General features: G+C 34.0%; 2 protein-coding genes across 2 annotated transcripts in view; one reads left to right on the top strand and one right to left on the bottom strand.

Moving 5' to 3' along the window:
• Positions 1–3,319, top strand: part of LOC132554591 (transforming growth factor-beta receptor-associated protein 1-like) — a 37,525-nt gene extending 34,206 nt beyond the window's left edge. The window contains exon 22 of the mRNA XM_060218918.1: positions 2,730–3,319. Within this exon, the coding sequence (XP_060074901.1) occupies positions 2,730–2,871 (142 nt within the window). The 3' untranslated portion in view covers positions 2,872–3,319. The remainder of the gene's footprint in view (positions 1–2,729) is intronic.
• Positions 3,320–9,178: 5,859 nt separating this feature from the next.
• LOC132553760 (Na(+)/H(+) exchange regulatory cofactor NHE-RF1-like) lies at positions 9,179–26,944 on the bottom strand. The gene is made up of 5 exons (XM_060218032.1): positions 26,551–26,944; positions 17,466–18,077; positions 16,489–16,887; positions 11,004–11,032; positions 9,179–10,524 (listed from the first exon to the last, which is right to left on the bottom strand). Exons 1-5 carry the CDS (start codon positions 26,942–26,944, stop codon positions 10,321–10,323), a joined length of 1,638 nt encoding a protein of 545 aa, XP_060074015.1. The 3' UTR covers positions 9,179–10,320.
• Between the last annotated feature and the right edge of the window lie 648 nt (positions 26,945–27,592).

The raw sequence follows: 27,592 nt of genomic DNA, 5'->3' as shown, positions 1-27,592 counted from the left end.
GCTGAATAGTGAGACAATCTGTCCTCTAAAATACTGGCTGAATAGTGAGACAATCTGTCCCCTAAAACACTGGCTGTGTAGTGAGACAATCTGTCCCCTAAACACTGGCTGGATATAATGAGACAATGGAAGTTTTTGATTTATTAGAAATATGTCACCAAGCATACATGGACAGCACATTACATCTCTTATTTAGGAATATTAGTAATTTTTAGTATACACTGCATTTTGTTGAAAATGAAAAATATATCAATACTTTTACTTTTATCTAATCTTTAAAAGATAATATATTCTTATTTAACTATCCTGTTGGACAAAATGAAGAAAATAAATTTTAAAATCTGTAGGAAATCTTGCCTACAAAGCTGGTTTCTTTGTAAGTAGGACAAACAGATTTTTTTCTGAATAGATACCTCTCTATAAATACTTTACCTTTTGTGCTATGAAATTTAATATCCGTCAATAACTTCAACAAAAATGCAAGAGAGCTGTGACAAGTGCATGTATGCACTGACAGGTATGCTTTGATAGATATGTAAAGGCAGACTTACCAGGGGATATTTTGATTTTTAATTTTTGTGATGTGTATTTATGTTTTTTAAGAATTTTTTTTTACATTTCAGTATATTATAATTGGATGATATATCGCTGTCTCTCTGACTTTAGTTAAATACTTGCAAAAAAAGAAAGAAAAATACTGTATTCTGTGTTTTCTTACATTTAAAAAAACAATCGTTCTTGAGATATTATTGTAAAAATATAACTGTATTTCTACAAATCAGCATGTTATTCTAGACATCTTGGAATACTTTCTGTCACATTGACGATCTTATTCTGTCACATCGACGATCTTATTCTGTCACATCGACGATCTTATTCTGTCACATCGACGATCTTATTCTTATTCTGTCACATCGACGATCTTATTCTGTCACATCGACGATCTTATTCTGTCACATCGACGATCTTATTCTGTCACATCGACGATCTTACATGGACATCGACAATCATTACATCGACAATCTTATTTGTCACATCGACGATCTTATTTTTAGTCATAACGATTTTGTTGAAAATTGACCATATATCAATCACTTTGACTTTTATCTATTCTTTCACATCGACGATCTTATATTCTTCACATTGACGATCCTGTTGGACATTGACGATCTTCTGTCACATTGACCATCTTATTCTGTCACATCGACAATCTTATTCTGTCACTTTGACGATCGTATTCTGTCACTTTGACGATCTTATTCTGTCACATCGACGTTCTTATTCTGTCACATTGACGATCTTATTCTGTCACATCGACGATCTTATTCAAAATCGACGATCTTAGAGCTGTGATCGACGAGTGCACATCGACGATCTATGCACTGTCAGGTATGCTTTGATAGATATGTAAAGTCACGATCTTACCAGTACTTTGACGATTTTTAATTTTTGACGATGTGTATTTATTTTTTCACATCGACGATTTTTTGTCACATCGACGATCTTATTCTGTCACATTGACGATCTTATTCTGTCACATTGACGATCTTCTGTCACATTGACCATCTTATTCTGTCACATCGACAATCTTATTCTGTCACTTTGACGATCGTATTCTGTCACTTTGACGATCTTATTCTGTCACATCGACGATCTTATTCTGTCACATTGACGATCTTATTCTGTCACATTGACGATCTTATTCTGTCACATTGACCATCTTATTCTGTCACATTGACCATCTTATTCTGTCACATTGACCATCTTATTCTGTCACATCGACGATCTTATTTTGTCACTTTGACGATCGTATTCTGTCACTTTGACGATCTTATTCTGTCACATTGACGATCTTATTCTGTCACTTTGACGATCTTATTCTGTCACATCGACAATCTTATTCTGTCAAATTGACCATCTTATTTTGTCACTTTGACGATCTTATTCTGTCACATTGACCATCTTATTCTGTCACATCGACGATCTTATTCTGTCACTTTGACGATCGTATTCTGTCACTTTGACGATCTTATTCTGTCACATCGACAATCTTATTCTGTCACATTGACGATCTTATTCTGTCACTTTGACGATCGTATTCTGTCACTTTGACGATCTTATTCTGTCACATCGACAATCTTATTCTGTCACATTGACAATCTTATTCTGTCACTTTGCCAATTCCATGATGTTGGATTAGGGGTTCTACAAGGAAACCTTTCTCCAAATGATGGTGGCTTTCCACAGGGCAATTAAACACAGCAAATAAGAGTAATAAGATACCTGGAGCTGGTGATTGTCTCACCGAACAACATACAGAAGGCTCGTTGCTTGCCATCCAGAGCAATAAAATTATGACATTACAGACTGGTCTGTTTCAGCTTCTTGAGAAACACTAACTGCCATGAGAAGGGAAGGTCAAATCACACATCTGAGGCCTTGTATACAAATGCTCTACCGAATGCGTTATCATAGCCTCCAAGAGTTTGTCAATTTAATCTTGTTCCCTGAAATTTTTTGTTTTTTCTTTTTCTTTACCGTATTAGACATCATCAAATTTGCTCTTCTACTAAAGCCTTACAATTCCAGACAATCCATTGATATTGCTGATACCAGGAAAGAAGTTGTGAAAGTCATTGTGTACCTAAGTGTTGGCAGTGTTTTAAAATGTTTGATAGTATCTGTGATCTCATTTATAATGCATTATCATTTTTTCTTCTGTATTTCAGGATGTGTGCGATGTGTAATCGGGCTTTTGGTGACACTTCTTTTGTGCGTTATCCAAATGGAGTTGTGACACATGTACATTGTGCAAAAAACAAACATGTCTGCCCTGTGACAGGAAAACTTTTTAGTACCAAACAGTCTTGATGATACATATACCTGCATTACAAGTACTTCCTTCATCCTATAACTAGCTTATGCATGAAGGATGGGGATATTTCTCGGAGATCAGATGGTGCCTGAAGGTGATTGTCATTTCGTGCAGGCCAAACTAGTGCAGAGGACAGGAGAGGAGATGCTTCCACAAGCTGCTGATGACCAACTAGATTTTCGGTCAAGAAGACGGAATTGAAGATATAAACAGCACCTGCACCAGAAAATCTTGTTTCAAAAGTGCTACATGAATGTGATGAACAGATTTCACAAATTCTGATTTCATACTTTCAATAATATTTATTAATTAAAAAATCAAGTTGAATTGTTTGAAAAATAGGTACATATACTAAAAAGTAAAATTTCTGTGTATGTTATGAACTTAAAAGTAATAATTTTCAGTCTTAGGACAAGTTATTGTGTAATAGTATTTATAAAAATGAAAAGCATTACTTTTAAAATATATATCTAAAATTTTACCTTTAATAACATAGTGTTGTATCATGGACTGATGAGCAGTAAAGTGTGGGATTCGCAAATTTTATAACCTGTATCATTGGAAAGAGTAGTAGGTCGATCTATGGGGGTGAATCTGCCTTATTGTGTTGCTAAGTTTATGAAGTTTGATGAGTAACTTGAGTCTCCAACATCACCAAATGGAAAATGGAATGGAAGTTAAAAAAATTGATAGAAGTTGCTGAGCAGGAGAAGTTATTGTATCGTGTGCTTTCATCCTGGCCAGGAGAATTGGAGATGTTAGGAAATCAGAGTGGGAAGAGTGCAATAGAGAAAACATGATAGTTACAGTTGGCCTCACTCAGGAAACAATTTTATCTAATTTGTCCCACCTCTTCTAGGGAAGTATTTTTTGAGACATCATAAAACTGTGGTCTTCTTACCTGATGACTGAAATCCAGGTGCTGTCTGACATGTACAATCATGGTTAGTTCATTCAAAAATCAGATTGTATTCTGATTGGCTTCTGTGCTCTAGAATCAGCCAATCAAAATTTGCCAAGCTGTTAATTAATGGTTCAAAGCTTATTATATACTTTTGCTTATAGCAGAACTTAATATCTTAAAGCTGGGTGATAGTTTCTAGACTAGTACAATAATGATGACTCTGTACATCAGTAATAGTGGCTTTATATAGGCAATATATCAAATACTCTAAGTATGAAAAATGCTAAAATAAGTTACCACTAAAAAATGTACATTTACAGAAGCATTCAGATGAGATGACATGTGATTTGTTCAATACCTGGTCTATGAATTAGCATTTGTTTGTAATATTTAATTGACAGCAATAGATATGGGTGGGTTTATTATATGTGGATAGGTTTGTTGTTGGATATATGTGGTATATGTACTCTGGGCCAACTTGTGGTGTTTCAGTGTAATTGTCCGGACCAAACAGTGGAAACTATTTGATATGTGTAACCATGGTAACTAGCCACAATATACAGAGGGCAAGACTAGTAAACCTGGATTCAAACCCTTTTAATAAGAACCTTTATTCCTTATGTATTTACAAAGCTTATGGTAGACAATTGTGAAATAACCTGCTAGTATATACCAATTAAAGGTGGTAATTACTGATATCAAACTCTTTTGCCAACTATTGTTGGGAGGTGTATGTTTTAAATTGCCTTTCATCCATAATGCATCTGTTGATGATGATACGATTATGTAAAAGTCCCTGACTTATTTTCTAAGTGGTATGTGTACATGCGAATTGTTACGGAGGCAAGTTTGATCACCAGCTATAGTTACCATAGTCTTACTATACTAATATCAAACAAACTTAGTAGTTTGTGGTACGGATATGTAACAAAACCAAAAGTTTTCTAGACAATAGCTTGACCAACATTTGATCAGACCAGAGCAACCAGACACGGTCTTTACCTGCGTCATCATTTGGTTAGCGTTTATTGGCATGTGAAACTATAAAAGATAGCCCGGCCGGACTATAGTAAACGGCATGGATGACTGAACTTGCCCTTGCTAAGTGGGAGTACTAATGTTTCAAAATGTAAGGTCAAGGTCAAAACTGACCATGTGACCTATGTTGTGAGTGTCCCATTGGGATTTAAGATATATGTGTAAGTTACACTTTGAATAGTAGCACTGATTTAATAATATAAAATAAAGAAAATTTTCCATTTTAATGTTTGTATTATTACTTATGAAGAAACGGGAGAGACCAGATTCCAGATATTAGCTGGCCCATGAGTAGGTAGAAGTTGAGAGTACAGGTCACCTTACTCAAGTCTTCACTAGTGGAAATGCCTATAGTGGCAGGACATTTCCCTCTGGAAAAGACATTTTTCATTGCTCCTGTTTTGTACACATTATCATTCTCATATTTGCAAGTTTTTCTTCAAATTACTTCACAAATTTCACCAGAACTTGACAGGGACCATCTAGAGCCAGAAACAGTTGAAATGATGACTTCAATACTCAATGACCAATTCCTATCAGTAGAATAAAAAACAAGCAATATGGTGTTTGTTTTTTAAGTTTATTTGTACCAAAATATAACATTTTGTTCCTGGAATATATCAAGTGTCTGGACACAAGATTATAACGGTACACTTTGTATATATATAGACAGTATAACGCATATATTACTATGTACATCCATCACAGCAGCTATGATCTAAACCTCACTTCAATGTAAAACCTTTCCTTTTCAATTTTCCAAAGATTTATAATGGATGAAAAAGTCCAACCTGCCAGTTCACAAAAGATAAACCAGAGATCATTTTTTCTGGCTCTGAATAAATAAATCACAAGCCACACCTTTCATTTTCTTTTCGATCTTGAGGAATTTAAAGTATTAAAATGACATAATTGTACAAAAATATGAATTACGTACATAAATATACCAGATAAATCCTCTGGTCCATTTCAACCTGGACAACAAAAGTTGTCTATATAAAGCACAGAATGTCGAGCACAAAGTAACAGTATACAGCCCTGTAAACAATCCATCATACACTGCATACACAAACCAGAATTCAAATTTTTCAGAGTTTGCCCAAATACCAAAAGAAAAATATAAAATGTGAATGCTGATGAAGCTTGTCTTTAGATTCAATATATTCAAGATACTCAGTTTTTTTCTGCAAAAATTCCTGTTGAAATTTGTTCTTGCTTTGAAAAGCATATACAATACTGTATATATGCAAGTCTGCCATCATTTTATAAATCAATCCTGTTTGAAAATGATCAAATATACAGTACATCAGTGTTTGTGCAGGGTTGAAGCACATTAAAGATTTAACATATGAACATCTAGAGCACACAACCTTCTATAGACAGTAAACATTACCTCCACTGGTTAAATATATAATCACATTTTAGTTGGACGAAATTTCTGTGAGATATATATATATATATATACAGGTGAAGACCTCAATATATTAGTCATACGGGATTATGATGATAAAGCTGAATGATTATTGCTGTAATATTCAGTTGTGGCGATTAAATAAAAAAAAAAACCTGGTTGTAACAAAAAAATATCTACATATGGCAAATTAGTCCCCATTACACTCCAATTTGTTTGGTTAGTAAAAGTTAAGTTTGTCTAACTGATTTCACAGTTCAGTAGTGAAGTCCATTTGCAGTATATGTTTAAAACTTTCTGGAACTATATATTTTATCAAACTGATTTTGCAGGTAAAATACCAAAAGTATACATACAAAACCAAACATCCTGCAAAGTAGACTTCTCGATTGTCCAAGTTCTGATTAATTGGTCCCTTCTATGAAAAGGAAAACGTATATAAAAAAGGGATATCATTTTTGCAAAAACATTTACGGGGCAGGCCCTCTCATAATTCCATCACCTTTAAACGTGCAACTTTTAACTCTTCACACTAATATCTTTTTACCATACTGGCCCTGCTTATGTATATCTAAAACCAGGTTCAAAGGAATTGGGTTTGAGCACTAAAGACAGAAATTATATCTGGACAGAAATTCATCCAGCTTTCAATGGGATGAGTAGAACCATCTCAAATATGTATATGGTTGAAAAGAATTACCAGAGAATGGTTCAAATAAATCTGGAATGTTTCATATACATGTATTATCAAAACAGATTATACCTAATGGCTAAACCTAGCAAAAAACAGATTTCATCAACACATTATCACTGAACACAAATTTTTCTAAATCTTTACTAGTACAATCAGAACTCTTTCTGGTGATCAAAAATTGATTTATGGCAAATAAATGGCTATATAGTACAAGTGCTAGTTAACAATGGTGTTTACAAGTTTGATTTCTGTCCAATCCGTGAAAACAAATTCAATGTTAGGAATAGTGAGAGGGAAGTGTGTGGTGGGTGAGTGGGAGGGGGAGGAAGGGGGGGGGGAGGGTCATTGAAATCTAACTAATACTCCAGAGTATGATAAACATCTCTATATAATTATCAATGATACACTTATACATGAGTAAATATGAAGTTAAGTGATTAAGCATCAGCCCATGATTTGTAAGTGGTTCTATCTCTCTTTCCGATTGTGAGAAAAAATACAACCAACCATTTCATATCTCATAGATTTATCAAACAGCTACATCATCCTAAAAAATCTTAGGAAGCTAAAAATTTAAAAAAAAAAAAAAAAGTTTACACATGTTACAGCTAATCAAGTAAAATTTCTTTACTGTTGACATTTTAAAATGTTTTTTTTTTGTATTGTGGTGACCTCTCAAGAGATGATATTGCAATGAAAAAGTCGCAGCAGTTGAAAAATTTCCTTCACAATATCTAAAAAGAGATAAGCCAAATACAGTGGGATGTACTACAACTCACAAACTTTAACAAAATATGATAACAAAATGAGACAACGTTTGCAATCTTTAACAATGATTTAAAAAAAAAAGATCTTGAAAAAACAATACATTATGACCAAATATGACTCAACAAGTGCCTGTTGCTTAGTAATGTACAAACGAATGCATCAACATTGATAAACATTACAGTTACGAACAACGGGCAGTCGTTAATTATTTTGGTTACAAGAATGTCTGAACTGTGAAAAAAGACGTATCAGTCATTTAAACCAAATACAGAGTAAAAATGTCATATTCTGGCAATCTAACATCTCATCAATGAACATAAGGACAATGTAAATAAGGATACTAAATATCCAGTTTTTCTCCTTTCCGATATATTTCTCACTAACCACGATTTAAAATGTTATCACAAAAACGCCGCAATCACCGACAGTAATACTTCATCAATCATGAGCGAACAGCCTTAAAGATCATCACAAACACTTACACATGTATTATCAACCAAGGTAAACACTGAGACACTTTCAATTATCTTTTCACAAGAATAAGTTTTAAGCATGTGAACTACATAATTATATATATATATACTACATGACAATCTTGTATTTGGCATTAATAAAGTGAGCATTGCTATTTTTCCATTCTTTTCTTTCCTCTCTTTTTTTCCCATCTTTTTCTTTATTAAGCAAATGGCGCTATTCTGAACAAATCCTTAACCAGACTACATTACCACATCTTTCTCCAGATTTGCCTGACTGCAGTTTACAGATTAATGAGATGCATGGTCAAGAATAATTTTTAATTTGTATAATTAATGAAATTTCAACATGTTATGGAATAGAAAATACACCGTTGGTCATTTAATATATATTATAGATGAAATGCTAGTGTTTTAAATGGTTCACAAATGCTGTTGTTCTTTTACTGTTCCCATTACAAAGATGGAATGTACTCGAGTTTGGTTCTGACAACTCACCAGGTCATGATCAATAACTTGGTCCATACATAAAGGTAGCATGAATTCTCATTCAATGAATGTAAAGCAAGCATCCATTACAGTAACAGATAGATCCAATTCCCATCTTAGTCGCATTCTAATGACCGAAAAGACACTTGATATCGAAAGTTATACTGCCTAAGTTACCCGTAGAATAATTATTACCAAATCTTGTTTGACTTAAATCTCATTCAAAACATATTGGATTCCTACAGAACTCCAAAAAATTAAATAAACCAAAGAAAAAAAAAAGATGTTTTGCCATACAAAAATGTTCTGGCATTAACAAGGAGGATAAATCAGCATTGTGTTGTTATATTCTTCCACTGTGTTGTTTAACATAGTGTTAAGTTGTGATTTCATGATCGATCATTAGATCATGTGAACAAATCAATTATTGACTAATCACCAATTAAAGGAAAGACATACATCTCATTTCTGCAATGATAAATTGATAACATCATGCAGAAATAAAGAATTTAAAAATTGTAGTCCTTGTACTTAACACTTTTTTGTCGCAATATCATGAAGAATACACTACACTACTGTGATAAGATCTGTCTATTTATGATGACTTGTCTCATTAAACCAGATACTTAATCACTTCGTAATGTTCATTGACATGATCGAGATTCAAGACTTTTCTGCGAAAGATAGAAAACGTGAATGCCACTTTTTATTTTACTGACAAGCAATGTATTCAATTATTATCTAATAGGTGTAACCAACAAATACTTGACGAGGTCAATTAAACAGAACATCACTAGTTTAAGGTGTAAGGTGAAGTTTGATATTTTAGTTTGGAATCCTATTTCTTGTACTTTCAGAAATGCTATTTTGTTAATCAACAAGAACAAAATAAATGTACATGGATTCTATAGGAGGCGACTGGACTTACTTTTCCTGTTGAATGGAGATAGGACATGGATCTACCAACTTACAAAATTTAGGAAATTAAACATGAATAACACACAGTATTAACATTCTTGGTCCTGAGTACAAGAAACTGCAAAATGATGATCAATGTAGACTTCAATGTAGCAAAATGCGGTATTTCATTTGGGATTCGTCTAATAATTCAAGAGGGTCAACCATGTTTATATATACGCCAGGCTTCAGCTCAGCTTGACCAAAAGTCAATCCAGCAGTTCATGAAAATACTAGATTAGAGTGTGTTTACAACACTCAGAACATTGGCCATAGAGGAACTTATATAATGTAGCAGTCATACAAAGAGCTCTTACCCACATTCATACAGATATTCATAATCTTCACCTAATAGATATAACCTATCATAGTTAGAGAAAAAAACAAACTGGAATCTCTGTTCTATGTATACATCTGTAAGACCGTAATTCTCATGATACATAGGTATGTCTGTACTATCAACCTACATCAGAAACATCACTGTATCTCTATTTCAAGTCCACCTCGACTCTTTACATGAATAAATCTATATGGACGACCTTTACCAGATGCACGAATATAATTCAAATGTATCTGTATACTTATGAAACTTCATTCTAACATATGAAACATCATTCTAACATATTTCCCACCTCTAGAGTTTACTGAGGTGTTCTGTACAGCCCACAGAGGTGTTCTGTACATCCCAGATATAGACTGTTGCTACAACAATCACATTTTCTGGAAGGCCTCAAGTTTGGACTGGAAAGACATCTTGTTGTGTTTTGGATCGGCCTTCTTCTTACGAGCAAGCATCTCTCTCATTTCTTTGGCGGACATTTGGAGCCCCTGGGACAGGTCAGCAGGTTTGCCATTTGTCTGAGGCGGAGCAGAGTTTACTGCTGGAGTAGGAGCCATTTGGCGTTGAGGCTGAGACTGTAATTAAATATTGCATAGATTAATTACACAAGTCAAAAGGTCAATGAGTCATAGGTCAAAATTCAGAATTGTAAAACTGTAAAGCAGAATTGATTAAATTTGGTACAATGTGCATTAGCTTGAAACAGATATTTGATAAAGTGTGATCAAAGACTATTAGTTAAAGACTGTAACATTTGGTAATAAAAAAAATGAATTTTTTTCATGTATTAAAAAAACAGGGCATAAAAGTTCTCATCAAGCCAAGCTAAATGGCTTTGGTATTGATTTTCACGAGGCAATATATTAGTATCAGGATTCTGATCCGATTCAGCTCTGTATTTCTTAAAAAGATTAAAAAAAGGAAATCTCTTTCATCTTTTTTTTTCCTGAACAAATTTGATATGCGTACTGTAATCAACTTTGAAAACCATTCAGTCAACATCTTTTAGCCATATACTAGTCTACATGTTTATAATTTTCTAAAGAATACTTACGACTTCTGCTTGTCCATTGACTGGAGCCCCTGTAACAAGAAGAAGTCCAAATCAGCCATAGATAGAATTATTGTAGAGTAAAAATCCTTGTTAGTGTTAAACAGGTTGTCAAAAACAATCTAATAATATGACGTGTGTCTCTTCTCTAATCTTAATATGATGTATGCATGACAGCTCAGGATGAAGACTTTGCATCATATGTATTTTATCACATGTAACTGGTCTGTTCAGTAAAATATCACGCCCCTGTCATAAGCCATCGTAAGACACACATGTAATAACACTATTATAATGTCATAATTAATGATGCTTCACAATTATCTCATTTATAAAATTAATGTGTCTATTTTATATTGAGGAAAGACTGGAAAGACTTTTCTGTTATATTCTAATCTATATGAATTCTGACATGACTTGTATACTGATTTTGAAGTGAACCTAAAAGTTTGATTTTATCAGATTATAATGGTCACTCGACTATATCTGTTTAACTGTTAAAGCCAGCTGGGCAGACTCTCCCTGTGATAGCTGGTAGATACTTAGCTGAACACCCTATGAGAGGCCCTACGAATCCCACCACTACACGTTGCCCTATCATGGATGTTTGTCGGTGAGATGATACCTGGCAATAGGAGTTGCAGAAATGGAAAACCTGAAACTAACTAACTAACTAATGAACTAACTAACTAACTAACTATTTAACTTATTAACTAACTAACTAACTAAAGAGCAATGAGGGTAGTGTCTTCCCCACGACAATCTGTGATTTCAGCTTCTTATAAATACACAAACTGTCCTCAGTAGGGATCGAACCACACACCTCAGACTTTCACATGAGGTTGTATAGTCTGATGGTCTATAATGTACTAACAGAGCTAGTATGGCCCCTCCTAAATCCTTCATATCAAGATCTTTGGAGGATTATACTTGTGGATGTATAGGATTATAGAATAAACTGACTATTGCTAACCTAATCAGAAACCTCTCCAGTTCCATGTCTCAGTTGTTATACAGTGAACCATTATCTGTTTGACATATACCAGGTAATAAACAGTCTACCTGATAAGACTCGCCACACCTATTCTAGCCTACATGTATATGCATACCTACAAAATGTTACACCTGTATAATACTTATGTACCAATCACACCAACATTTAAGTAATTTTTTTAGACAATTCAAATTTTCAAAGACATGGGGTTTTATATTGCTTTATATATTAATATATATATATATATATATATAAAACAAGACTGAAATGGTGTCTAAAATCAGTATCATTCATTCTAATGTCTAAAACTGATCAAAAGTTTTATTTAAATTAATTACAGGTAAAAATTGAAATATTTTTTATCATTTTCCAAGTCATTTCCAATTGTTCAAGACAGCTTAATGTTATATTCAAGCCCTTATTTGTCATAGCCAATCAGCATTGTGATGGATTAAATTAGTGAGAAATAAAAAACAATTTCAGAAATTAATTACTGATTCAGCTTGTTTTATTTCTCTCCTAAATTTTAATCTTTGATTGAGTTGACAAGATTTTTTTGATATATGTTAATTGATGATTCAATATACAACCTTTAACCTTAATCTGTTCACTAAAAATTTAGCACTTAATGATTGTTTGACCTTTTGACCTAGACATAAGGTCATGACAGTAATCAAGGATCACGATAACATTGCAGCACTTCCATTCATGTACATAATGATGTATTAAACTTGAATTTCAGCTATATTGTAGCTTCAAGGTGAGACATGCTGATATCTATGATTACAGGTCAAATTCCATCTACATGTAGATAATCTAGACAAATAAACTGATAATTCTAGAACAATGTTCATTTTGAAAGAAAATTAATGCTAATCAATGGTTAAGATTCACACATTACACTTCATCCCTTTCATTTTATCCTGTGAATGCAACCCTCACGCATTCTTCAAGTCGTTAAAAAACAAAACAAAATACATGTAAATAAGGTTATATATATTATGAAGTGTTGCTGAATCCATCATTACTGTGAATGTACTGGGTATCTAGTTTTGAACACTGGCCCATAGTTGTGACACATACATACAACTTGAGAAACCTGTTTCAGTGAAGACTTAATTACACTGATAGTCACAGTCTGGTAAGTCATAAGCACATTCCAAATATGTACTAAATGGTACAGACTAGGACAAAATCACAGAATAATTAAGTAAAAAAGTATTGCATGTTTGAGTAATTCTGTTATAAGCAGTCATTTTTCCCATTAAAAGCAAAATTTTTTTTGCTTACGCAAGTCATATATCAATGACAATCATGTGTTTTTGTACACTAAATCAGTTTCAAGATACATAGGAAACATAAGTTTTCAGTTGACCTGGTAACAGATAGTCAGATGGAATAAAAATGAGACCACTCGGTAATTTTTGCAGCAGTTGTTTATCTACTGGATCACCTCATTAGGAAACCGTTACATTTTTTCTGTAATTACATGATCCTGATATTTGGCTATCATTAATCATGTGAAATACGGTATGAACATCACGGACATTTCAAGTTGTGATGATATCGTGGATCAAACTTACAAAAGTTGTTGACAGACACGTCATTATAAATCATAAACATTCAAAAACAATTTCAAGATTGTTGGTTTGAATTTTGATATTGGTATGATTGAATAATTACAGTAATGTCCAAACTGGTCTCTGTATCAGACAAAGTTCTTCATCAAACACTACAACCAGGGACGTATACATCCCAGCTACAACCATTCATCTTGTTTACTTTTTAAGCCAACAAGTCAATGTCATTTTTAATAAAAAACATCTATTTTCATTTTTGAAAAAGAGACAGCTGTGGTACACATAAAAGTGGAATTTATCAAACCTTATTCCTCCCTATACAAAATCTAAATGTATATGATATATCTGATTTCCCACACATCTGACAATATATGGATGATTAGTGTAAATGTTAGGTCCAATTCTACCAATGTAATGAGACCACTATGTGACGATGACAGTGTGTGTTATATGTATATATTACAGCAGACAGACATCAAGTCTATTGTTCCTCGAGTTGGTGTCTCGCCCCGGGCTACACCAATGTTCACGATCATCTATACCTTAAAGATGGCCAATCAATGTTACATGAACAAAGATTTCTGACCTTGTACCTGATTGGTTATGCCTATGTTAATGTATGACTGGAAAAATATACATATGTGTATATATATATACTTATCAAGGTATATTGAGTCATCCTCATCAGATCTTCCAGGTATATCTTACTTACATACATAATAACTCTAGAAGTATATAGCTTCCTCAAACTACATGTATATGTATTCACTATTGTTTTCTCACTGTCCTTCATTTTTCTCATAAGTGGTCACTAACAACTGTCATTTCACTCAATCTTCGATACAATTATGGTGACAAATTAACTTTTTTGTCTCTTTTTTTTTAACATACATACGCCATCATTCAGGTGACGGTCAATTACTTTATATTTCATCTTGTTAACGATATATCAAGCATTTTGCGTCAATTCATGTTTTCAATTTTGCAGATATTACGTTTATCATTTCACTTTACCCTTGTGTAAATGGTTGATTTTATAAGAAGAGAATCACAAATTTTCTGAGGTAAGATTGCTTATAAAACAACACATGTATACATCATATAAACATCAGTTAAGAGAGATGTTATCTTAACATATAAGGTGGCCATTGTTTGTCTGCTTCATTGTGTCAGATAGGTCAACACTTAAAAACTTATATAACTTTATCGTACATCTGTCTGACCTGGACACAGGTAATGTACCTGTTGACCTTTAACATTGCTACACAATGTGTATTACCTGTCCCACAGCCTTTTAAAGTGACAGCCCCAGGGCTTAAATCATCTTCATTTAGAACTAGAGAAACTAAATTCATATGCACAGACATTGAGCTAGCAAATTAAACACTCCCCAACTGACCATTATAATGAGCTATATATAGCGAGTAAGTGCCTGTCGCACATGACTGAGCAGATAAACACACAGGCTAAAGCCAAGGTGTGGAGAGTTATGTATTGTTCATACAATGCACTGTTATATTTGTTGTACATGAATATAAGGCATCTACACTTGATCCATTCTAACCAATCAATAAGCAGTGCCTACATCATAAATAGGCAACATTCCTGATATATCTACATCATATACAGGCAACATTCCTGATATACCTACAGTATACCTACATCACATGTAGGCAACATTCCTGATATATCTACATCATTTATAGGCAACATTCCTCATATACCTACAGTATACCTACATCACATGTAGGCAACATTCCTGATATACCTACAGTATATCTACATCATATATAGGCAACATTCCTCATATACCTACAGTATACCTACATCACATGTAGGCAACATTCCTGATATACCTACAGTATACCTACATCACATATAGGCAACATTCCTGATATATCTACATCATATATAGGCAACATTCCTCATATACCTACAGTATACCTACATCACATATAGGCAACATTCCTGTTATATCTACATCATAAAAAGGCAACATTCCTCATATACCTACAGTATACCTATATCATATAAAGGCAACATTCCTGATATACCTACAGTATACCTACATCACATATAGGCAACATTCCTGATATATCTACAGTATACCTACATCACATATAGACAACATTCCTGATATACCTACAGTATACCTACATCATATATAGGCAACATTCCTCATATACCTACATCACACGTAGGCAACATTCCTGAAATACCTACAGTATACCTACATCATATATAGGCAACATTCTTCATATACCTACATCACATGTAGGCAACATTCCTGACATACCTACAGTATACCTACATCATATATAGGCAATATTCCTCATATACCTACATCACACATAGGCAACATTCCTGACATACCTACAGTATACCTACATCATATATAGGCAATATTCCTCATATACCTACATCACATGTAGGCAACATTCCTGATATACCTACATCACATGTAGGCAACATTCCTGATATACCTACAGTAAACATATAGAGTATATATTGAAGTTTCAATATAAGTTAATACTTCCAATATTTCCACCAGCATGAATACAAGAGGTTTTCAATTTACGTCCATATTCAATGAGTCGTGCGATTGGTAACAATGAAATATGTACTTGTCATATAACTTTTGTGTCCCTATTAAACTAACAATGATACTAATGTTTCCTAACATGTGATTTTGAAATGTCTACACACATTTATGCTGTTTTTCCCCTTTTCAAACTTTTATATATGTACCAGCATACATCACATAAGTATTTACTTTTCAAATGGTTTTAACTTCCACAATTCAACAGGAAAATTATGAACATATCTTTTGTAAAAATAAGTACATTTCTATCTGTTGTTTTCATTTTTCAATTTTGAATTTTAATTTGATTAATATTTATCAGTAAATTCTTACCTCTGTCTTCCGTCTTGATGTACTGGAGCTGCGACATGGAACCACTAATCTTTATTCCTCGGGATTTAAAAGACTGATCCGCTGCAGAATCTACCACGAGCAGTCTTGTTTCGTTACCACCAGCCTTTATATACCCTATCACTGCTTGGTGGGATTCAACTTCTACATTTGCTCCGTTCACTTCCACAATTCTATCTCCCTCTTTTAATCCTGCATTTTCCGCTGGAGATCCATCATCTATTTTACCAATAAATTGTCCATGACTTTTGTTCTTTTCTGCATGTAAATTAAAACCATAGCCCTGAAAATGAGGCCATTTTTTAATGTGACATAACCTGGCAGTGACTCCACTGTCCGAGTTCATGCTGGGGACCTGGTTCTCCTTGTTTTCTTGAACTTCTACAAACACAAAAGAGAATTTCCTTGATTAATGACTATTTATGTGAAACCTGACAAAAAAGACAACACACAAGTCATATTAGATAGAGTGTCGGACTTAACAGGCTGAATCAGGTTACATCAATATAGTGGCTTTCACATCAATGTAAGAAAACCATGAGAAAAAATTAAAGACAAAAGGCCAGAATACTCAGAGGTGAGATGTGACAAGAATGTTTGTTTTATTTCCAATTATTTCTTAACTGGTTGGATCTTTATAATCTACTACTCATATACAGGGTACAGGATATCTTATAAGAACTAATACTTGTATACAGAGTATGGTCTTATTGTGGGAGGAAACCAGAGTACCCATGGAAAATCCACGTGGTCGGGCAGGTGACCCCATACCTTTTCACATCCATTACGGGAATCGAACCCCAGATGGCTAGGTAAAAGGCAAGTGCATTACCACTGCACTACCCAACCATCCAAAGAATGGTATATTCTATCAAAACAATATAAAAACAATAATAGATGAAATTTGTCTTTTCCAAAAGTTTCAAACAGGCCTAAAAATACTTAAAGAGAAATCTTACCGCTGCGATCAGACTTCTTATAACGGACCTCTTCCAGACCATTGTGAACCCGAATTCCTCGAGATTTGTAGTACTCATCTGTCTCGGTGTCCACCACTAATAACTGTGTCTCATCCCCGCCAGCTTTCACCTTGCGAATGACCTCCTGGTGAGAGTCAGACTCAATGTTAGATCCATTGACTTCGATAATCCGATCCCCTTCCTTAAGGCCAGCCGTCTGAGCTGGTGAGGCATCATCCACTGTGCCAATAAACTGACCAGTACGATCTCTTTCTGCATGCAAGTTAAAACCATAGCCGACAAAATCAGGCCACTTTGCCATGTGACACAAACGTGGGTAAAACTTCACAGGAGTATCCTCCACCACATCACTGACCACCGCCGGGGTCACGCTGACCTCTGGTTCTGGTTCTGGCTCTGGTTCTGGTGCCAGTTCCGGTTCTGGTTCTGGCTCTACTTCTGCAGCAACCTCCTGCTCCTCCTCATCCTGAGGGTTAACATATGGAGGAACAGTTTCGTAGTCATGGAGCACAGTTTCTGGGTCCTGCTCCACCTCTGGTTCAGGCTCAGGTTCCTGTTCTTCAACCTCTGGTTCAGGCTCATCCTCAGGGTCTAGAAAATAAAATTAAATCTAACAACATCTCAAACTAGCATCTTTTTTAAAGATCTATATAAATATATCTGTACCAAACATTCATGAAAACATTTTTAGTCCATTGCGATCACATAATTACTTCATGTTTGGCAAATACACCATCTATTATAAATGATACCTTTTTCTAGAATCAATATCCTGGTCTTTATACCCCCTTTTCTCTTGTCATTAATCAAAAGCTCTTTTGATCTTTTACATAATCATTATTACTTCTTTTATAAATTCATCAGAGCTTTCAGACTGCATTAAGCACGTCTTCAATTCAATGGGATATAGCTTGTCTTTTTTTTATAATCATATTTTCCCCCAGAGTGAGTTGTACCTGACAATTGTGTTGCCATCAGTTTTACAAAATATCAGTACATTATACAATGTATATATCCAGGACAGTGTTGATCGGGAACAAAATATTATGGTTACTTTATAACAGTTCTACCTAATGGATCTTTAACAGATCATGAACATTACAGATTTACCAGCTGTCTTAAAGAATTCCTTTAACATTAAAACCCTCATTATTGCCATTCGTACAGCGGTTTATGTAAACAGGCATTATTACAGGTAAAATGTTGGAAAAATCCACAGTCTGACATAAAACCATCACTTTACTTTTCAAAAATTTGTCACAATATAAAATTCAAATTAAATTTTCAAACAGCTTAGAATTAGAATAGTTGATCTCAATAACATCTGATGTTATAATTATCTTGTGGATGATCAATATAGGAATCACTTTTCTCATTAGTTTGCTGTCAATAATCTCACAATACATATACTTGTAGTCTATCAGTCTTTTGTAAAAAAAGAAAATGCATACATTCAATAATATAATTGTCTCCAGTATATATATATTCCAGCACTTCTCACCGAGGAACAATGGAATTCAACCATCTTTCCAAGACACACCCTTACAGGTGTATATAGCTATTTCCAAGTACTTTTCCATTTTCTAATACACACATCACAATTTCTGTGTAAATTTCCAAGAAACAGTATCATTATTTCCATGCTGTCTTCCAAAGTACTGTTTCTATAATATCTCCGTTTGTACATTGTAAAATTTCCTTTTGCTTTTCGAACATACATAAGGAACACATCAAGTACATAGATATGAATCATCACCGTCATTGTTTCAGCCACTTCTACTTTTTCTGATTCAATATTGAATATATTAACTCTAACCTACACTTCCCTTTCTGTTTTCAAACTAATAGAAAAACATATTGTAATTTGCATCAGAATATCCGAGTTACATATATACGCTGCAATTATTATGGTACCTTTGATAATTTGCGGCTCCATTAGAAGAAACGTCGATCTTGGTGAGTGTCCTGAAGGTGTCTGCTCAGTGATAAAATCTACCTGCAGAAGGACACTCCTTCTCTACCTGTCACCCATCACTCTCACATCCGCACACAAATGTCTATTATACATGTGTGACTTGTCCCGCCCAACACCATATCCTGCCCACATGCATGCCTGTACATATATCACACTTAAATACAGGAATGTTAACTGGCCCACACAGATATAATACACCATACCAAATAAACAAGAAGCCCACAGGGTGTTATTAATGCATGATCACAATTTTGATTTGAATAATTACAGATTGTACATGTACAAGTCAAAAATAGAGATGGCATGTTGTATAGTATGCATAAACTGTGATTAACACATCAAAGATAAATGTAAATACACAACCAACCTAAACCACTTGTCACCTTGCACTTTATCTGTAATATTTCAGTTGGGCACTTTATTTCTTATTATTTGATGTTGATGTCTGTCTCACGTGTATATTTAACTATGACTAAATAGCTATAAAATGTATGATCTATATACGAGATGTATTATATTATATTACAGGTATCATACGTGTAACACACAAACACAAAAGTTTAACTAAGTCCTTGACTCGGGTATCTTTCTGCTGGAAGTTGACTTGCTAATGTTTTCAGAGACCAAACTAAACTTTATTTAAACAAAGCATCTGTCAATACAACCAGTACATATATATATTAAGTAGGTGTATTGACCAACAAGGCTTAAGTACCTGCCATGTAGATATGTACAAATGTAACAGCTCTCTTTTCGAAAGTGGTCTAGAGCACTTAATATTCATGTCCAATCATCCGTGATAACAGTGACACCCTTTTTATGACCAAAGCTTACTTATGTTCCCAAGATCTCTACATCATCTTAAGCATTTTCATTGGATAGTCCTATATCATCTCATGCATTTTCATTGGATAGTCTTATGTCATCTTATGCATTTTCATTGGATAGTCTTATGTCATCTAATGCATTTTCATTGGATAGTCTGATGTCACCTAATGCATTTTCATGGGAGAGTCCTATATCATCTTTAGCATTTTCATTGAATAGTCTTATGTCATCTTATGCATTTTCATTGGATAGTCTTATGTCATCTTATGCATTTTCATTGGATAGTCTTATGTCATCTTATGCATTTTCATTGAATAGTCTTATGTCATCTTATGCATTTTCATTGGATAGTCTTATGTCATCTTATGCATTTTCATTGGATAGTCTTATGTCATCTTATGCATTTTCATTGAATAGTCTTATGTCATCTTATGCATTTTCATTGGATAGTCTTATGTCATCTTATGCATTTTCATTGGATAGTCTTATGTCATCTTATGCATTTTCATTGGATAGTTTTATGTCATCTTATGCATTTTCATTGGATAGTCTTTGTCATCTTAAGCATTTTCATTGGATAGTTTTATGTCATCTTATGCATTTTCATTGGATAGTCTTATGTCATCTTATGCATTTTCATTGGATAGTCTTATGTCATCTTATGCATTTTCATTGAATAGTCTTATGTCATCTTATGCATTTTCATTGGATAGTCTTTGTCATCTTAAGCATTTTCATTGGATAGTTTTATGTCATCTTATGCATTTTCATTGGATAGTCTTTGTCATCTTAAGCATTTTCATTGGATAGTCTTATGTCATCTTAAGCATTTTCATTGAATAGTCTTATGTCATCTTATGCATTTTCATTGGATAGTCTTTGTCATCTTATGCATTTTCATTGGATAGTCTTTGTCATCTTATGCATTTTCATTGTATTGTCTTTGTCATCTTAAGCATTTTCATTGGATAGTTTTATGTCATCTTATGCATTTTCATTGGATAGTCTTTGTCATCTTAAGCATTTTCATTGGATAGTTTTATGTCATCTTATGCATTTTCATTGGATAGTCCTATATCATCTCACGCATTTTCATTGGATAGTCTTATGTCATCTAATGCATTTTCATTGGATAGTCTTATGTCATCTTAAGCATTTTCATTGGATAGTTTTATGTCATCTTATGCATTTTCATTGGATAGTCTTTGTCATCTTAAGCATTTTCATTGGATAGTTTTATGTCATCTTATGCATTTTCATTGGATAGTCCTATATCATCTCACGCATTTTCATTGGATAGTCTTATGTCATCTAATGCATTTTCATTGGATAGTCTGATGTCACCTAATGCATTTTCATTGGATAGTCTTATGTCATCTTATGCATTTTCATTGGATAGTCTTATGTCATCTTATGCATTTTCATTGGATAGACTTTGTCATCTTATGCATTTTCATTGGATAGTCTTTGTCATCTTATGCATTTTCATTGGATAGTCTTTGTCATCTTAAGCATTTTCATTGGATAGTTTTATGTCATCTTATGCATTTTCATTGGATAGTCCTATATCATCTCACGCATTTTCATTGGATAGTCTTATGTCATCTAATGCATTTTCATTGGATAGTCTTATGTCATCTTAAGCATTTTCATTGGATAGTTTTATGTCATCTTATGCATTTTCATTGGATAGTCTTTGTCATCTTAAGCATTTTCATTGGATAGTTTTATGTCATCTTATGCATTTTCATTGGATAGTCCTATATCATCTCACGCATTTTCATTAGATAGTTTTATGTCATCTTATGCATTTTCATTGGATAGTCTTATGTCATCTTATGCATTTTCATTGGATAGTCCTATGTCATCTTATGCGTTTTCATTGGATAGTCTGATGTCACCTAATGTATTTTCATGGGAGAGTCCTATATCATCTTTAGCATTTTCATTGAATAGTCTTATGTCATCTGATGCATTTTCATTGGATAGTCTTATGTCATCTTATGCATTTTCATGGGACAGTCCTTTGAAAAAACATGCATGCACACATTTCCTTGTCATGGAGATCAAGATGCCCCCCACCTCCCCCTAACAAACACAACAAAAACACACCTCCACTCCAATCCATCCACCTCAATATTGCAATACACAGAATATATAAGATATATATATATCACAGTGGTGATATATCATTCATCTCTATCTATCATGGTTTTTCTAATTTAGCAAAAAGCAAAGTCATTGTATCTTAAAATACTTGTGTTCCTGGAAGTGTAAAGAAACTGCTGTCTCCACCTTTAGGTAGCCAGACTGGTCAATAATTCCAGGTGTCAATTATTAACTACAACATAATCATTTTTACCTGGTCACTAAGTACTAACTGGGGACTGAGTGTTACCTGATAGGGTTTGGGTATACAACCTGTAATTTGTCTGGTAATTAATTACTGTCTCTGGTTATGTTTATCAATCTACATTAATGTGTATATACACACAATTCTTATAGACTGGTAAATATGTTGCCTGCTTCACTGCAGATTGTAGTAAGATTCTTTGTGCCAAAATTATTTCATTTTTCAAAATTATGATGTTAAATCAGAAAACACTACAGAAAATAATGAAAACATTTGATGTTAATTCAGATTTGAGGAAACATAAAAGTGCTCCAGCCAATTGCAGGTTTTATGAAAACTCAATGATGGCCAATGATTATTCATAATAAATCATAAACAAGACGTTGAGTTGTCCAGAAACCTAAGAAAAAAAATTTAATTCACTTAATTAAGTCAAGAAATTTAGACATACATGGTCAGGGTTCTGTAGACACTGTACTGCTAGTGTCATATAACCATTAGTCCTAAAATTATGACATGGGATGACTTGTTTAATAACCACTAATGGATAATATTTGAAAATTCAATGCATATATATTGCTCCATTGAATGAACTAACTCAATGTCCTTCAAATGTGGTCATGAGCTATAAATAACTTTTGCTTCTTAGTGGGACCATCCCTAAAGTGGCTTCATGATTATATATTCAAGCCAATTGTCTACCTAATGGCCACTGGTATACAGAATGGTCATTTACTGACCATAGATCCTGACAATGCACAATGATCTATTTGTGTATGTGAAGGTAATGAACTTTGCCATTGACTTTAGTGGGATTTTATTAGATGAGTTAAGAAAACTATTTCAAAAATTTTGGAAAGCCCAATCACTTTGAGATATAGTGAGTCTTCAAAATTTAGGCGAGTCCCATAAGAATAGGAAGATTTTGATAATGTCATCAATTTCACATAAATATTTGATCGGCCATTTATGATGTATCTATGTTTATATACATTGCACGACAAAAAATTTGAAATATCATGATTATGTTTGTAAGTATGCAAGAAATATAACCAAATATGATCCTGTTCTGCAGACAGGGATATCTTAACCTTGTATAGAGTTATGTCAGTACCAGATTTCAATGTCTTGGCCTTGAGTGGAAACAGGTCAATGATGTCACATCAACAATTCAGTCATTTTGAGAAAGGTCTCCTTGAAGTGGCAGGTGGCTACCTCACTGAACATAATGTGGGAGGCCAAGGCGGAGCTCCCACAGTAATTCAGGTAAATGTCATGCTCAATCACAATAATACCAAATGGTCTGTGGTTAATGCTTTCTGAGTTTCACAAAATCAGTGACCCCAGTAAAAATCAAACCCAGCAGCTGAAATTTCCAACAGACAGTGTCAACAATTTAGAAACTGCATTGGCAAAAGTGCGAAATTGCCAGAATACTGCCCAAATGATTAAAATCGCCAGTCATGGACAGGTCAAGCCCTACCCACCCAAACACCTTGGCACTGACTTCATTATATACACAAAGGGGAGTGTTTATCTCCCCACCTGCTATCGCCTCAAGTATGAGGCTCGTGTCACAGGTAAGGGGCCATGGGGTGCCCGGGTGTTTGTCTGTCTGCACCCTCAGGTGATCACTATACACACTCACACTTAATAATCATCATACTGTGGTTATTATTAGGACTATCACTTCAAAAACAAACACTGTTTATAGCTGTTATCAATTTACAAACAGGAGTATGATCACCTAAAAATGTAGGCAGTCGGGGAAAAAAAGGAAATCAAATCACATTTCAAAAAGTACAACCTCTAAATGACTTATATGTAATACCACATTTATACTACTAGAAACAGCATAGTCTTAACCATTCAAAAAGTACTGTCCATCTGAATAATGTTCCTGATTTGATCTTTAAAAGACAATTAAACCAAGCAATGGGGCAGGTTACAGCAATATTTACATGAAAAATGTGGTATTTTGATCATTTATCATTGAAGTTACTCAGATGGACACCAGAATTCAGATTGTTGGACTTATGTCTACTAAAGATAATGACAAAAAAGTCTCCCTTTCCATATATGATACATAGTTTCACCTTTGAAAAAAAATGGCATCAATGTTGATGTCACTCAATACGAATGAAACTCTTGTGTTAATCATACACTCATTTATGACACTGCCAAAGTATTACGTGTATTCAACCATAGAAATCTTCTAAAATTCGCTTTAAAAGGGCATGGAATGCTGCATCTATACAACAAATATATAAATTCTTCTATACAACAACCAACTGCTGTACATGAAATTACTCACTACTGGGCTCTTAGATAGGAAATGAAAATACTTCAAACATTGGTGATGATGAAAATTAAACACATACCACTTATATGCATTTATGCAAAAGTATTGTATGTTAACTGTAATAACGAAAATCAGATGTGAGATAGGAGTATACGACTCTTGTCAACCTGTTCATCAACATGGCTGTACGTAAATATTGTGACATCACCAATTTAGGAACTTGTCACAATGTATACTTTGCATGAATATGTTAATAAGTAAAGATGACAAATTGTTTACTTCATTCCAAAAAAAAAAAAATTCTGTGCACAGCTTTATGGCTGCACTTAATTCAAATATAGCTAGTAACAAAATGTAACTGTGAATTCTCTATAAAATTTCAAATTTTTAAGTAAACTTTTAAAAAACCCACTTAATGTGTACCAGCTGTTTATAACTTTTAAATTAACAGAAAGGATACAGGAAGAGCATCTGTTAGGATCAAGGAGTGTTCAATGTAGTCATATGGTTCTGTGATCTGACCCATTCCCAATTTGATACTTACACAGCCGTAGTTTCATAACTTCGATTTAAATTTCCCTAACCAATCTTTTTGAACCACAAGTACATCAGAGAGAGAGAGGAATTCTGGTAATGAATTGGCTATCTTTTCAAATATGTGACTGTCAAGGTGTATATTTGAAGTTTTGTGGGATGTGAAATTATTTTTTTCAAATTGAAAGCAACACTCCCAGAAATATTTGACATATAACTCAAGCCTGATAATTTGCACGGTTAATATCTTTGATGTTGGAAAAGATCTTTTTCAAAATTCATATTTGATATACATATTACGCAGATATGAATGCTGAAAACTGCTAAAGTTTAAAAATTTTACCTCTTTAATTCATACACATGCCAAGTCAAATTCCTGTGATTTAAATGTATATATAATTACAAAAATATAAAATTATTAAGAGTCAAAATTAATCACTAATGTACACATAACATTGATATGCAATAGCAAATTCCAAACTGATACATGTATACATCTTTTTCAAAATCTGACAATATCTGGACTAAAGTAAATAGGTGTGTAGCTACTGAATAATTATATATTTATCAATTAAGTACATGTATTATAAAAAATTGTTATAAAATTGTAAATCACATTGTTTACATTAATTTCACAACTACTCATGTCTCTATAAATTGTGAAAATATTCTCAACTTCATTTTCGATTCAAATTAGGGAGATATTTCTTTTCTCTCTCTCTCTCTTTTGGGGAACATTTTTTTAACCTACCAATGCAGTCTATCTTAAACTGTAACACAAGGCCAAAACATTCACTGCCGTAAACCTTTCGTTTTCAAGATGCTGAATAAATTATGTGTGCTGATAACAAACGTAGATATTGCATATACCTAATTCCTTTATACACTATGTAAACAATACTAGTTATGCTTTCTAGGTCAGCAGTTGGGGGGTGTGGCATAGATAATGTCACTAAATAGGACCATAGCCACAGATCTCCCACGCATGTCAGGGGTGTGGCACCAACAATACCGAGTCTCTTTTTACAACTCTGGTACACAGGGGCGGTTTGGTGTAATGGGGAATATTTACCTAGTGGGGTGCTTTCAGTTTCTGCCGGGCGTGGCTCGTCGCGGGCTGCCGAAAACTTTAATATATCTTCGTCTGTACTTGTCACCAGAATGCGGTTTTCTTTGTAATAACTGTCAGTTTCAGCATCCACGACGAGTAGAGTAACCTCTTCACCACCAGCTTTGATCCTTGACACCACCTGCTGGTGATTCTCGTTTCCAATGTTTACCCCATTAACTTCAACTATGCGGTCGGACTCTTTCAACCCTGCAGCCACCGCCGGCGAACCTTCGTCGACTTTTCCGATGTACTGACCCGCTTTGCCCCGCTCAGCGTGCAAGTTGAAACCATAGCCTGAAAATTCTGGCCATTTCACTAGATGACACAGACGAGGTTTCCTTTCACTTTCGCTCATTTTGTAGATTACAAGTTGCCCAAACTTTCTACTAGAATGTACCTAAGTTCCACCTGTAAAAGTGTCAAAGATCCTACAAATATGGCGTCGTGACGGGCTAAAGTCACATGACCGAGAACAACCAATCAAATTCCTTCAAATATTCCGAACAGGTAACATTCAGTACAGGTAAGAAAAGGAGTAGAAAACAAGCCTGGTTGTATTGTGAAGGCTTGTTCCGTCATATGCACTTACCGGCAACTTTTGGTAATCAGATAAGCTATTGACAGTGGAACACATTGAAGAAAAAATGAATTAGAGGTTGTATTTTTATTCAGACTTAAAAATAACGTCAACAGAGTACAAACTAGTTATCAATGGAAAAATAGACAACACAAATATTTAAGAACAATCAATCAATTGATAAATAAATCAGTCAATCAATCAAGGGTTTGATCGTAGGTCAAATAAGTGAAACATAAATATTCAATGAAATCAATTTAAGGATATTTTTATTGTTGTTGCTGTTGTTGTTCAAAATTATATCTCAAATGTTTTTTTATATTGATCAAAATTACATGCACGGGATGGGAAATATCAAGATGGTGCATTTAATAAATAAAAAATATTATACAACACAGACATGCATTTCCCCACGTTAAGCCAATG

The sequence above is a fragment of the Ylistrum balloti genome, unplaced genomic scaffold, assembly GCF_031769215.1.
Source record: "Ylistrum balloti isolate Yb309-2 unplaced genomic scaffold, AGI_CSIRO_Ybal_v1 Utg369640, whole genome shotgun sequence".
NCBI lineage: Eukaryota > Metazoa > Mollusca > Bivalvia > Pectinida > Pectinidae > Ylistrum > Ylistrum balloti.
The sequence above is the reverse complement of the archived record's forward strand: the minus strand, read 5'-3'. Positions and strand labels throughout refer to the sequence as shown.